At 46.2% G+C, this 13,665-nt stretch overlaps 1 protein-coding gene and 1 pseudogene across 3 annotated transcripts in view; one reads left to right on the plus strand and one right to left on the minus strand.

Moving 5' to 3' along the window:
* Window positions 1-5,198: 5,198 nt before the first annotated feature.
* Window positions 5,199-7,319, minus strand: LOC139187246 (copper transport protein ATOX1 pseudogene; annotated as a pseudogene).
* Window positions 7,320-12,910: 5,591 nt separating this feature from the next.
* QSER1 (glutamine and serine rich 1) overlaps window positions 12,911-13,665 on the plus strand; it is an 80,124-nt gene continuing 79,369 nt past the window's right edge. For 2 of the 3 annotated variants that reach the window (XM_070804004.1, XM_070804007.1), the window contains exon 1: window positions 12,911-13,139. In XM_070804004.1, coding sequence (XP_070660105.1) covers window positions 12,946-13,139 — 194 coding nt within the window. In that variant the 5' untranslated portion in view covers window positions 12,911-12,945. The remainder of the gene's footprint in view (window positions 13,140-13,665) is intronic. The other variant, XM_070804008.1, reaches the window with a different exon arrangement.

A 13,665-nucleotide genomic window follows, 5' to 3' on the forward strand; every position in this document is an offset into this window, starting at 1 on the left:
CGACCCAGATAATCTTGATGGTGTGATCACTCACCTAGAGCCAGACATCCTGGAATGTGAAGTCAAGTGGGCCTTAGGAAGCACCACTACGAACAAAGCTAGTGGAGGTGATGGAATTCCAGTTGAGCTATTCCAAATCCTGAAAGATGATGCTGTGAAAGGGCTGCACTCAATATGCCAGCAAATTTGGAAAACTCAGCAGTGGCTACAGAACTGGAAAAGGTCAGTTTTCATTCCAATCCCAAAGAAAGGCAATGCCAAAGAATGCTCAAACTACCGCACAATTGCGGCCACAGGACTGGAAAAGGTCAGTTTTCATTCCAATCCCAAAGAAAGGCAATGCCAAAGAATGCTCAAACTACCGCACAATTGCACTCATCTCACACGCTAGTAAAGTAATGCTTAAAATTCTCCAAGCCAGGCTTCAGCAATATGTGAACCATGAACTTCCTGATGTTCAAGCTGGTTTTAGAAAAGGCAGAGGAACCAGAGATCAAATTGCCAACATCCGCTGGATCATGGAAAAAGCAAGAGAGTTCCAGAAAAACATCTATTTCTGCTTTATTGACTATGCCAAAGGCTTTGACCGTGTGGATCTCAAGAAACTGTGGAAAATTCTGAAAGAGATGGGAATACCAGACCACCTGATCTGCCTCTTGAGAAATTTGTATGCAGGTCAGGAAGCAACAGTTAGAACTGGACATGGAACAACAGCCTGGTTCCAAATAGGAAAAGGAGTACGTCAAGGCTGTATATTGTCACCCTGCTTATTTAACTTCTATGCAGAGTACATCATGAGAAAAGCTGGGCTGGAAGAAGCACAAGCTGGAATCAAGATTGCCGGGAGAAATATCAATAAACTCAGATATGTAGATGACACCACCCTTATGGCAGAAAGTGAAGAGGAACTCAAAAGCCTCTTGATGAAAGTGGAAGTGGAGAGTGAAAAAGTTGGCTTAAAGCTCAACGTTCAGAAAACGAAGATCATGGCATTCGGTCCCATCACTTCATGGGAAATAGATGGGGAAACAGTGGAAACAGTGTCAGACTTTATTTTGGGGGGCTCCAAAATCACTGCAGATGGTGATTGCAGCCATGAAATTAAAAGATGCTTACTCCTTGGAAGGAAAGTTATGACCAACCTGGATAGCATATTCAAAAGCAGACATTACACTTTGCCAACAAAGGTCCGTCTAGTCAAGGCTATGGTTTTTCCTGTGGTCATGTATGGATGTGAGAGTTGGACTGTGAAGAAGGCTGAGCGCTGAAGAATTGATGCTTTTGAACTGTGGTGTTGGAGAAGACTCTTGAGAGTCCCTTGGACTGCAAGCAGATCCAACCAGTCCATTCTGAAGGAGATCAGCCCTGGGATTTCTTTGGAAGGAATGATGCTAAAGCTGAAACTGCAGTACTTTGGCCACCTCATGTGAAGAGTTGACTCATTGGAAAAGACTCTGATGCTGGGAGGGATTGGGGGCAAGAGGAGAAGGGGACGACAGAGGATGAGATGGCTGGATGGCATCACTGACCTGATGGAAGTGAGTCTCAGTGAACTCTGGGAGTTGGTGATGGACAGGGAGGCCTGGCGTGTTGTGATTCATGGGGTCGCAGGGAGTCGGACACGACTGAGCGACTGATCTGATCTGATCTGATTCTGTCTCTTCATAGAGTGTATTTTTAGCTTTTGTTTCAAGGTTGGAGGGTGGGGGAGGGCATGTAAGCTTTTGTTTGGAAGGATCACAGTTTTTTGTTTTTTTTTTTCTTAAGCCCCAGCCCTTGTTTTACCCTTGCATTGGTGACTTTGGGATTGTCCCAGTTCTGATCTCTTGAACATGTTTTCAAGATGTAGCTTCACTTCTAGCACTTTTAGCAACACTCCTTCACCCTGCCTTGTCCCCTTAACCAATTCATAGTTAATGAGAAGACTGAATAACTAAGACTTGGGGACAGTCACTTATCAAAGGACATACAGTCATGTATGGATGTGAGAGTTGGACCATAAAGAAAGGTCAGGGCTGAAAAATTGTTGCTTTTGAACTGTGGTGCTGGAGAAGACTCTTGAGAGTCCCTTGGTTAGCAAGGAGATCAAACCAGTCCATCCTAAAGGAAATCAACCCTGAATACTCTTGGAAGGACTGATGCTGAAGCTCCAATACTTTGGCCACCTGATGCAAAGAGCCAATTCATTAGAAAAGACCCTGATATTGGGGAAGATTCAAAGCAGGAGGAGAAGGGGGCAAGAGAGGATGAGATGGTTGAATGGCATCACCAGCTCAATGGACATGAGTTTGAGCAAGCTCCAGGGGATGGTGAAGGACAGGAGAGCATGGCATGCTGCAGTTCATGGGGTCACAAAGAGTTAGACACAACAGTGATTGAACTGAACTGAACTGATAAAAACTCAAATTACAGCACTAAAATTAAGTAGTTATATCAAAGAAGAATAAGAATGTTCCCCCAAAGTGGAACAATTTGGGTGTAGGTAGTTTAATTGGGAGGCAGCAAGAAAGACAGAAAAGGGAGAAAGGTAGGACAGGAGGACAAATCAATGGCATATTATCAACAGGAAACAGGGGTCATTCGTGTAAAGACCACTCTCAGAAGGATGCAAAATACCTCCCATAGCAGTACTCATGGAAGCTGGGAGGCTGGAGTACTTACCAGTGATTCCATTCGTCACTGATTGAAGGTTTCTCCTGATGGGGAAATGCAAATTCCTCTACATTCTAGGGAGCTCCAGGAAGGCCTAAGAAAGCCGAATGTAGAAAGACACGTGGCTGTGTCCTGGGTTAGGCTGCTCTGTGCACAGCGTAAGTCAGCACTGTCTCAGAGGTGAGCCAGGGGACTGCGATGCGGGCACCAGAGGAGTCTGCTACAACTTGTCATGACCCATGGTTTCCCTATGAGTTTCTGAAGTTGTGAGCAAGCAGCCATGTTACATGACTAGCCAAAAAAAAAAAAAGAAATGAGTATGCATAAATACAATAAAATAAGTATATTGAATAGTCTGTGCTGACTTTTTAAATTACAAAAATGTTCTCTGAGTAGAGTGTGTGTGTGTGTCCACATGTATAAACCTATGAAGGTACTGTGTTTGTTCTTTTTTTATTCTTATTCTTTTTCCTTTTAATTCTTTATTTATTTATTTATTTTTTTGCCACTCCATGCAGTTTGTGGTGGAGAAGGCAACGGCAACCCACTCCAGTACTCTTGCCTGGAAAATCCCATGGACAGAGGAGCCTGATGGGCTGCAGTCCATGGGGTCGCAAGAAGTTGGACACGACTAGGTGACTTCACTTTCACTTTTCACTTTCCTGCATTGGAGAAGGAAATGGCAACCCACTCCAGTGTTCTTGCCTGGAGAATCCCAGGGATGGGGGAGCCTGGTGGGCTGCCGTCTATGGGGTCGCACAGAGTCGGACATGACTGAAGCGACTTAGCAGCAGCAGCAGCAGTTTGTGGGATCTTAGCTCCCCGACTAGGGATTGAACCTGCGCCAGTACCGTGGAATCCAAGATCCTAACCACTAGGCCATCAGGGGACTCCCAGGACTGTACTTCTCATGTTCTTTGTTTGTTTGCTTGTTATTTAATTAATTTTTCTTGAAGTATAGCTGCTTTACAACACTGTTAGTTTCCACTGTATAGCAAAGTAAATCAGCTATATCTATACATATATCCCATCCTTTTGGGATTTCTTTCCCATTTAGGTCACCACACAGCACTGGGTTCCCTTAGTTATACAGTAGGTTCTCATTACTTATCTATTTTATACACAGTATTAATGGTATATGTATGTCAGTCCCAATCCCTCAGTTCATCCAGATGTTCTTATTTGCAGAACAGGTATAGAGACACAGACGTACTTCTCGTGTTGATACATTGATGTCCCGTTCTGGCAGATGTGGGTGGAATGGGGTAGGACATTACGAAGGACGAGGGAATGTTTTCTGTGACTTTGGTCATTTACTCCCTGCTTCAGATTTTTGTGGCTCCTTATTGTGAGGAGGTATACTAAAGTAATTAAATGTTTGGGTATTGGGTCAGTTTTGGGACTATTTGAACATCAAAATAGATGAATATGGTAATGGACTATAATTTTGTGTTCTAGGACTCCCAAGATCATCCTTATATTCAATGATTTGCTGCAAGAACTCACAAGGCAGTGAAGTTGCTACACTGATGGTTACAGTCAGTTAAGATGAAAGGATATAGATTAAAATCAGCAATGGCAAAAGGCACATAAAACAGATATAAGCGAGGGAGATGAGGTAGAGCTTGAAGTTGTGCTCTCCCAATGGGGTCCTGGCAGACATTCGTCACATGAAGTACTGCCAATTAGGGAAGCTCACTTGAGTCTTGATGTCCTGGGTTTTGCGGGGAGGTTGTTCACATAGGTGTGGCTGACTCCCTGGTGACTGATCTTAATTCCCTAAACCTTCAAGAGGTCAAGCTGATACTGTGTGGTCCAAAGCCCCCACCATAAATCACACTGTTAGCATTACTCACTGGTGTGGTCCAAGACCTCGGGTAAATAAAACCACTCTTAACAGGCAGGACATTCCAAGTGCTTAGAAGTTATGGCTCTGGAACCTGGATGCTAAGTCGCTTCAGTTGTGTTCCATTTTTCGTGATCCTATGGACTGTAGCCTGTCAGGCTCCATTGTCCATGGGATTGTCCAGGCAAGAATACTGGAGTGGGTTGCAATGTCCTCCTCCAGGGGATCTTCCCAACTCAGGGATGGATCAAACCTGCATCTCTTATATCTCTTGCATTGCAGACCGATTCTTTATTGCTGAGCCACCAGGGAAGCCCCTGGAGCCTGGTGAGGGCCAAACCTTTCTTTGGAATATACAACATTTGGACAATGTGAACCTGCTGAGTTCATTCTGCACAATTCAAATCCACTGAGTAAAAAATAATTCATGAATTTATACTGAAATGGATAAACAGATAGATGGGTTGATAAACAGGAGATAAGGAAAAGTTCCTTTTTATAGAAGAATGATAACTAATGATTATGAAAGAAAAGATGGATTTAGAAAAATCGCAATTCAGTAACCATAATAATAATTGCTTCAATCAAGAATCATCAGGTGGACTTCCCTGGTGGTCCAGTAGTTAAGACGGCATGCTTTCAAAGCATGCCGTCTTAACTACTGCAACGATCCCTGGTTGGGAAAGTTCTGCATGCATGCCATGTGGCTAAATAAATAAAGGTCAACAAAATTGAATATATCACTTTAAAAAAATGACTGTAGAAGTGTGTGCATGTGTGATTACATTTTTAAAAAGTCACCAGTGGATGCTATGGTGAGTTGATTGGTGGTTCTCCCAAAGATGTGTCCCTCTACTAATCCACAGAACATGTGAATGAGACCTTATTTGGGAAAAGGGTCTTTGGTGATGTCATTAAGTTAAGGATCTTGAGATGAGATCACGCTGGATTAACCAGGTGGGCCCTAAATCCAAAAATAAGTGTTCTTATAAAGGACGGAGGAGAAGACAGACATAGAGAATGTGAAGACAGAGGCAGAAATTAGAATGAGGGAGCCAACCTAAGGAATGCCCCAGAAGCTGAAAGAGGCAAGGAAGAATTCTCCCCGAGAGCCTCCAGGGGAAGCACACAGCCCTGTAGACAGCATGATTTGGGGCTTCCAGAATAGTGACACAAAAATACCTATGGCTTTAAGCCACCCAGTTTGTGATAATATGTTGCAGCTCTCATAGGAAACTAATAGAGATGCTGAAACCAGCGGTGAAGGAATGATGCTTTGGGAGTTTACAGCCTTAAAGTACCAACAAAATATTACTATTAAAGAAAATATAGCCACTCTTTAGTGGAGATAGGAGCCCCTCGTGGCTCAGACAGTAAAGAGTCTGCCTGCAGTTCGGGAGACCTGGCTTCGATCCCTGTGTTGGGAAGATACCCTGGAGAAGGAAATGGCAACCCATTCCAGTATTCTTGCCTGGAGAATCCCATGGACGAAGGAGCCTAGCAGGCTACAGTCCACGGGGTCCAAAGAGCGACTTCACTTTCCCTTCACTTTCACTTTAGTGGAGATACCTGGCAGTAGCACTTTAACCAAGCTTATTGGGTTCAGCAGTCAAATATAGCTGGTTTGAAGCTCCACTTGTATTAGCGTCAATTTATATTAGTTTACATGATTTGGGCAGTTAACTTCATTAAGCCTCAATTTCCTGTAAAATGGAAATAATAATAATCAATACCCACAGTGTAAGAATATTTTGAGGATTAAATATAGTTACAGATATACTATAGTTTATAGATAAACTATAAAAAGCCCATAGCACAGGACCCAGCACATTCATATTTAGTACATATTGGCTACACTTTTTTTTCTTCCCCAGCAGAAGCAGCTGGACTTTATTGCAGGAGAGCTCCAGAGGAGCAGGGTAAGTGAGGGTCTCTGCAGAACTCCATTGGCTGAGCAGGACTGACAGGTCTTAGATCTGTGTGGAAGACAGGAGAGGATCTATTCTGCAGGTTGGACACCCAGGCCCCCTCTACTTGGGACCAAGGTAGGAAACAGCCTTTCCTGTTTTCCCCAGGGTCTCCAGCAGAGTGTCCACACTATGCTCAGAGGTGATGCAAAGCGTCTTGTTGGACAGGTCAATGTCAAACTGAACTCCTCCTAGCTCGTTAAGGATATGAGTGACACATTAGCGCAGGCTTCACAGGTCATGCCCCCGGAGAACTCATGCTTTGTTGGAACTGAAGAGGTGGCGGCAGTGGCATTGGCTTTCTGGCTCTCTATATTGGTTATTCTGATGAAAGTAAAAGTGCAAGTGTTAGTTTCTCAGTCTTGTCTGACTCTTTGAGACCCCATGGGCTGTAGCCTGCCAGGCTCCTCTGTCCATGGAATTCTCCAGGCAAGGATACTGGAGTAGGTTGCCATTCTCTTCTCCAGGAGATCTTCTGCTCTAATTTACAGAATGAGGTTTAAATTTCCTGTAACCTATTCAGGGAGATAAAAGATATCATTCAATGATCGACTTGATCAGACCACACCCCTGTCTTTCCAGCCCATACTTAAAGTGGGCTCTAACCCCCCGACCTCTTGGTCTCCAATTATTCAACCTGGCTTCTTCCAGACCCCTATCAGCTAAACTATAGTCACAGAGCTCAAGAGATCATCTAATTCATAGCTCAGACCACTTCCTCTACCTGCAAAACTGATGATCAAGTAGGCTTCCTGAAACTCTGCTCACTGGAAGGAATGTGACTCATCGCTGTCTTTCAATGACATCTGTGGCTTCCAAAGAAGCAGGTATAAATGCAGCTTTTCTGACCCCATTGCTGTTTCCCTGGAGCGTAAGACAAGCAACAGAGATAGCACCCAAGGATGGTTGATAGGATCTAAGCCTCAGAGAAAATGACAGTGGGGCTCACTTCATTTCTGATTGTTTTTTTTTTTTTTTTTCTCTTTTTTTCTGCAGGATCTTAGTTCCTTGACCGGGGGCTGTGGCCACGAAAGTACCAAGTCCAAACCACTGGACCATCAGGGAACTCCCTCATTTCTGATGTCGTAATTTAATTTCTGATGTTGACCTAAGAGAGTGAAATCAGTTCTCCCCCAGCAAAAACAGGATTATAGTTCCCCCTCCCTATGCCAGAAGAGAAAGGAAAAATGGAAGATTAAGACCCCTCCCCTAATCAATCCAACTTGACCACAAAACTTGACCTTCTTGTATCTTTCTAAATAATGGTTAGTCTTTTTGTAACATTAGAATATATGGACTTACTGACTACATTTCAAATATGTCAACCCCCAACACTGCATTTCCCCACAAGCTAAAAAAACAAGGCTGCCTCAGTGGAGATACAGTTTCATTACTTCCTCCCGCAACTGAATGCCTCTATTAACCTAAAACAATCTGAACCCTGGGCTTCAGCCTCAACAGCAGAATGAAGGTGATGAACTACTCTAAGCTTCCTACCAGTTTAAATACATGGCGATTTTCTAATGGGATGGGAGGAAGGTGGGAAATGTGAGGAGAGTGTCCATGGACACTTTTTTCTTTGGTCATGCCTTGCAGCATGTGGGATTTTAGTTCCCTGACCAGGGATTGAACCCTAATGCCCTACATTGGGAGCACAAAGTCTTAACCACTGGACCACCACTTATCAAGTCCATCATGGACAGTTTCTGAGACATCACTAACTTATAGACAATAGAACTCAGAAGGAATTGAAGACGTGGGTGGGAGAGGAGGAAAGACTTTTAAGTGTAGGATCTTAATTCATCTTGCAACCAAGTTGCCTTTGTTTCCAGAAAAAGAGTATGTAAATGATTAAATGGAATTTCTGAATGGGTATTTAAAAAATTGTATTTGGATTTATTCATTCAATAAATATGTATTTAGAGCCTAATGTCAGGTGTAGCACTAAGTACTGAGAATAGAAGGATGAATTAAACACAACTCTTTCCTTTAAGGAACTCATGATCTGTGAGAGAAAGGAGCAGATATACAACTAATCATAATGCAACAAGATAGCGTTAAATACAATAAATGCAATAGGCACCATAGAGCAACTGAAAAGGAAGCAATTGGTTTTGCCTTGGAATGATGAGGAAATGTCATGAAAGACATAACAGTTGATCTGGATCTTAAATTCCACAGGCAAAAAGTGGAATGAATATTTTTATTTAAAACAAGAACAACAAGGCTCACTGTTGACTTTTCAGATCAGATCAGTCGCTCAGTCGTGTCCGACTCTTTGCGACCCCATGAATCTCAGCACGCCAGGCCTCCCTGTCCATCACCAACTCCTGGAGTTCACTCAGACTCACGTCCATCGAGTCAGTGATGCCATCCAGCCATCTCATCCTCTGTTGTCCCCTTCTCCTCCTGCCCCTAATCTCTCCCAGCATCAGAGTCTTTTCCAATGAGTCAACTCTTCACATGAGGTGGCCAAAGTACTGGAGTTTCAGCTTTAACATCATTCCTTCTAAAGGAATCCCAGGGCTGATCTCCTTCAGAATGGACTGGTTGGATCTCCTTGCAGTCCAAGGGACTCTCAAGAGTCTTCTCCAACATCACAGTTCAAAAGCATCAATTCTTTGGCGCTCAGCCTTCTTCACAGTCCGACTCTCACATCCATACATGACCACAGGAAAAACCATAGCCTTGACTAGACGAACGTTTGTTGGCAAAGTAATGTCTCTGCTTTTGAATATGCTATCTAGGTTGGTCATAACTTTCCTTCCAAGGAGTAAGCGTCTTTTAATTTCATGGCTGCAGTCACCATCTGTAGTGATTTTGGAGCCCAGAAAAATAAAGTCTGACACTGTTTCCACTGTTTCCCCATCTATTTCCCATGAAGTGATGGGACCGGATGCCATGATCTTCGTTTTCTGAATGTTGAGCTTTAAGCCAACTTTTTCACTCTCCACTTTCACTTTCATCAAGAGGCTTCTGAGTTCCTCTTCACTTTCTGCCATAAGGGTGGTGTCATCTACATATCTGAGGTTATTGATATTTCTCCGGCAATCTTGATTCCAGCTTGTGCTTCTTCCAGCCCAGCTTTTCTCATGATGTACTCTGCATAGAAGTTAAATAAGCAGGGTGACAATATACAGCCTTGACGTACTCCTCTTCCTATTTGGAACCAGTCTGTTGTTCCATGTCTAGTTCTAACTGTTGTTTCCTGACCTGCATACAAATTTCTCAAGAGGCAGATCAGGTGGTCTGGTATTCCCATCTCTTTCAGAATTTTCCACAGTTTCTTGTGATCCACACGGTCAAAGGCTTTGGCATAGTCAATAAAGCAGAAATAGATGTTTTTCTGGAACTCTCTTGCTTTTTCCATGATCCAGCGGATGTTGGCAATTTGATCTCTGGTTCCTCTGCCTTTTCTAAAACCAGCTTGAACATCAGGAAGTTCATGGTTCACATATTGCTGAAGCCTGACTTGGAGAATTTTGAGCATTACTTTGCTAGCGTGTGAGATGAGTGCAATTGTGCGGTAGTTTGAGCATTCTTTGGCATTGCCTTTCTTTGGGATTGGAATGAAAACTGACCTTTTCCTTTTAGTGCTGTCTAAATCAGACTTAAAGGGCTTCCCCAGTGGCTCAGTGATAAAGAATCCGCCTTCAATGCAAGAGACACAGGTTTGATCTCCGGGTCAGGAAAATCCCCTGCAGAAGGAAATGGCTACCCACTCCAGTATTCTTGCCTGGGAAATCCCATGGACTGAAGAGCCTGGTGAGCTACAGTTCATGGGGGTGCAAAAGAGTTGGACAAACTTACAGACTAAAGCAAGAGCAACAGATCAGATTTAAACAGCTGGGTTGGGAATTATTTGAAAGATAACATGAAAAGTTTGTAGTGTTGGGAGTATGTTTTCAGCAGGGAAGACGACATTCTTCAGGTAATATCACTCAGTTCAGTTCAGTCGCTCAGTCGGGTCCGACTCTTTGTGACCCGGTGAATTGCAGCACGCCAGGCCTCCCTGTCCATCACCAACTCTTGGAGCTTACCCAAACCCGTGTCCATAGAGTCGGTGATGCCATCCAGTCATCTCATCCTCTCTCGTCCCCTTCTCCTCCTGCCCCCAATCCCTCCCAGCATCAGGGTCTTTTCCAAAGACTCAACTGTTCGGATGAGGTGGCCAAAGTATCATTAATTTTACCAAAAAGACTGTGATGTTTTATGATGTTATTTGTAGACATGCTGTAACATCGGAAATATACTTGCATTGACTTAAGGTAAACTAAATTTCACTTAATGGGCAAAGAAACATCACATATGGTGACAGAGTAATATTATTTTTAAAATACTAAAATTTTCCCTTAATATTTTTTCTCTGATTTATGTGACATAAACAAACTACATAATGGTGTGAAGGACTATAAAGGTTTTATTGCCACTTGTTTGGTGTTGCCTGCATAAGTTCTGAGTACCAGTTGTGAGTATCAAACTGCCATAAAACATTTATAACATGCCACTCCACTTTTCATACAGACAAAACTTTAGTGCTCAGAAAAATATTTACAACTTTGCTTTATTTATATAGATTACAGATTTCCAGTCAGAAGTAAGAAAAATAAATGTTGTATGGAATATTTGTTACTTCTCTGCAGGGTCTTAGATTATCTGGCAAATTCCTTCTCCAAAGAAAACCACTTTTCAAAGATGTCCTCAGAAAATGCATACTGGGATTAACATAAAATCGGCAAAGTCACTTGTGTCCACACATTTGAATTCATTTGTAAATAACGACTACTCTCTTCCTCGCTTCCCCACCCCGGGACAGGACTGCAGGCAGCACAGGTGACGAAAGACTTACAAAAAAAGGAATGAATAGGAACAAAAGGATGTAGGCGCCAGGAGGAAAACAGAATCTTCCAGGACAAAATTAATCTCAGAAGGAACAGCAGGTCCAAAACCAGGGATTACTGAAGTTTAAATTGCTTTTTGCATGGTGATCAGAGTTAATGTATCAGATTTATTGTCTTCTACGATGCCTGTCTGATTTAACTTTCATGTTAAGCTTATCTTGAGGGACAGATTTCTGTACTAAGCACATAAATAGGTGTTAAACCTGTATTGATTTTTTAAAAGGGTGATGGTCAATCAACTTCACTGTTATTAACTTTTACTTTATGCCTTAAGGACCAAATAGTGGTTTCTATGATTCTTGTTTCACTACACATAAGTTACTAGAAGAAACAACAACTCTCACATACAATAGGGAACCGCAAATAATCTTTAATTCCCCTCCTCCCCCAAACAACCTGGACGCCGGACAGGAGACGTTTGGATACAGTCCTGCTGAAGTTCCAAGCCTCAAACAAAAAACTTCAACAGTTTGTGCACTCTGAGTTTAAATTTATGGTAATTAAAGTCATCCAGATGGCGGCTGTATTAATCAATGAAGGGGCAGTATTCATCTTGGGACAGAAGATTCTGAAACCCAGAATGAGAAAAATCCCCAAGGTGGGGGTGGGGACAGTTAATAAGAGCCCCCCAGGGAAAAGTCCTTTCAACGAGGGTTGGAAAAGAATACGTTTGAATTTGAATCTCTTTGAATATAAATCTCCCCTAACAGCAGGAAAAGGGTCCTCTAGCCCAGCAAGCTTTGGGCAGGAAGGGAGTAAACGGAACTGTAAAACAGTCTGCTCAGCTGTTTCTGGTTTGGGACGAGGCGCAGGGAAAGGAGTCGCGATCTGAGAACTGAGTATTTGAGTCACTCAAAATAACTCGAAGGGTCAAATAACGAACTCCAGGCAAAGCGTTGACAAGGCTCCCCCGCCGCAGCACCCCGCGCCGGGTTTCCGCTCAGTTTCCCCCTCCCTCGCGGAGGACGCCCGGCAGGCGCGGCCCCTTCCCACGCGGGGCGCGGCGAGCGCCGACGGCTTCCCCTGGAGCAGCCGGGGGCGGGAAGTCCGTGGCTCGCGGGCTAGGGCTGGCGGCCGCCCCTACGATTCCCGGAGCTGGCCTGGGCCGGGCAGGCCTCAAGCCTTCTCCGCCCGGGCTGGGCTTCCAGAGGCGGCGGCGGCGGCAGCAGCGGACGAGGAGGCGGTCTCTGGCCCGCGAGCCGCGAGCGCGGGGCGCCGAGGGGAGGCGGGGCGAGGCCGCGGGGCGGAGGTGGGGGGGGCCGGGAGGTGCATCCTGGGAAATCCACCAACATGGGGCGCAGCCACCGCCGCCGCCGCCGCCGCGAGTCCCGGCCACGGATGCCGCCGCTCCCCTGACGCCCAGCTGGGGCCTCGCGGCGCACCGCGGCCCGGCTCCCCCCGGCACAGACCGGCCAGCGCGCCCTCCGCTCGCTCGCCTGCGGCCATGTGAGGGGGCAGCTCCCTCCGCCGCCGCCGCCTCCTCTTCCTCCCCCCGCCCCCTCCCTCCCCTCCCGCCCCCCTCTCACTGGGCCCTAGAGGAGCCCCCACCGCAGCTCGCCCGCCCTCCGCCGCCCCCACGATGGACAGGAACTACGCGACCTCCGGCTTCGCCGACCCGCCGCCGCCGCCGCCGCCGCCCGCGCCCCCCGCCGCCCCCTCCAGCGCCGCCGCCGCACCACCCCCCGCCCCCGCCTGGGCCTACGAACCCCGAGCTGCGGCCGCCGCCTCCAGCAGCAGCGGCAGCGGCGGTAGCAGCCCCAGCCTCAAGGCCAGGTAGGGAGAGTGGGCGGCGGGGGGTCCTGGCGGGCCCGGAAAAGCCGGGGATGCGTTTGGGGCCTTCGCCCCCGTGCAGCACCCCCCGAGGGTTCGGGTCGGCGGGGAACCCCCCCTGCTCGTCTCGTTGCCCTCACCCTGCCGGGAGAAGCGGCTGCTAATTCCTGTGGGGTGGTTTCGGGGTGGGTGGGGGCGCCCGATGTGGGATTCGCAGCTGGGGAGCGTGGGTAAAAGGGAGGCTTGGGCGGGAGTCGTGGGTCCCCGTCACCTCCGCGTCCTGGGCTTCCACATGGTGAAGTTTGGGTTATTGGCTGAACTCGGCGATCAGGGAAACTCGGGACTCGTGCCGGGGGGCCAAGCGGGCCGCCGAGGAGTTCGGGGCAGTGACATTCCATTGTATTGTGACGGACAATGTGGTCTTGGGGGCCCCGGCGGTGAGCTTGAGGGTGGGGGAGGCGGGAGCGCAAGAGGCGCGGAGCCGAGTCCCTGACATTGGGGGACCTGGGGCGGGGGGGTGGTCTGTGCT

This window comes from Bos indicus, chromosome 15, assembly GCF_029378745.1.
Source record: "Bos indicus isolate NIAB-ARS_2022 breed Sahiwal x Tharparkar chromosome 15, NIAB-ARS_B.indTharparkar_mat_pri_1.0, whole genome shotgun sequence".
NCBI lineage: Eukaryota > Metazoa > Chordata > Mammalia > Artiodactyla > Bovidae > Bos > Bos indicus.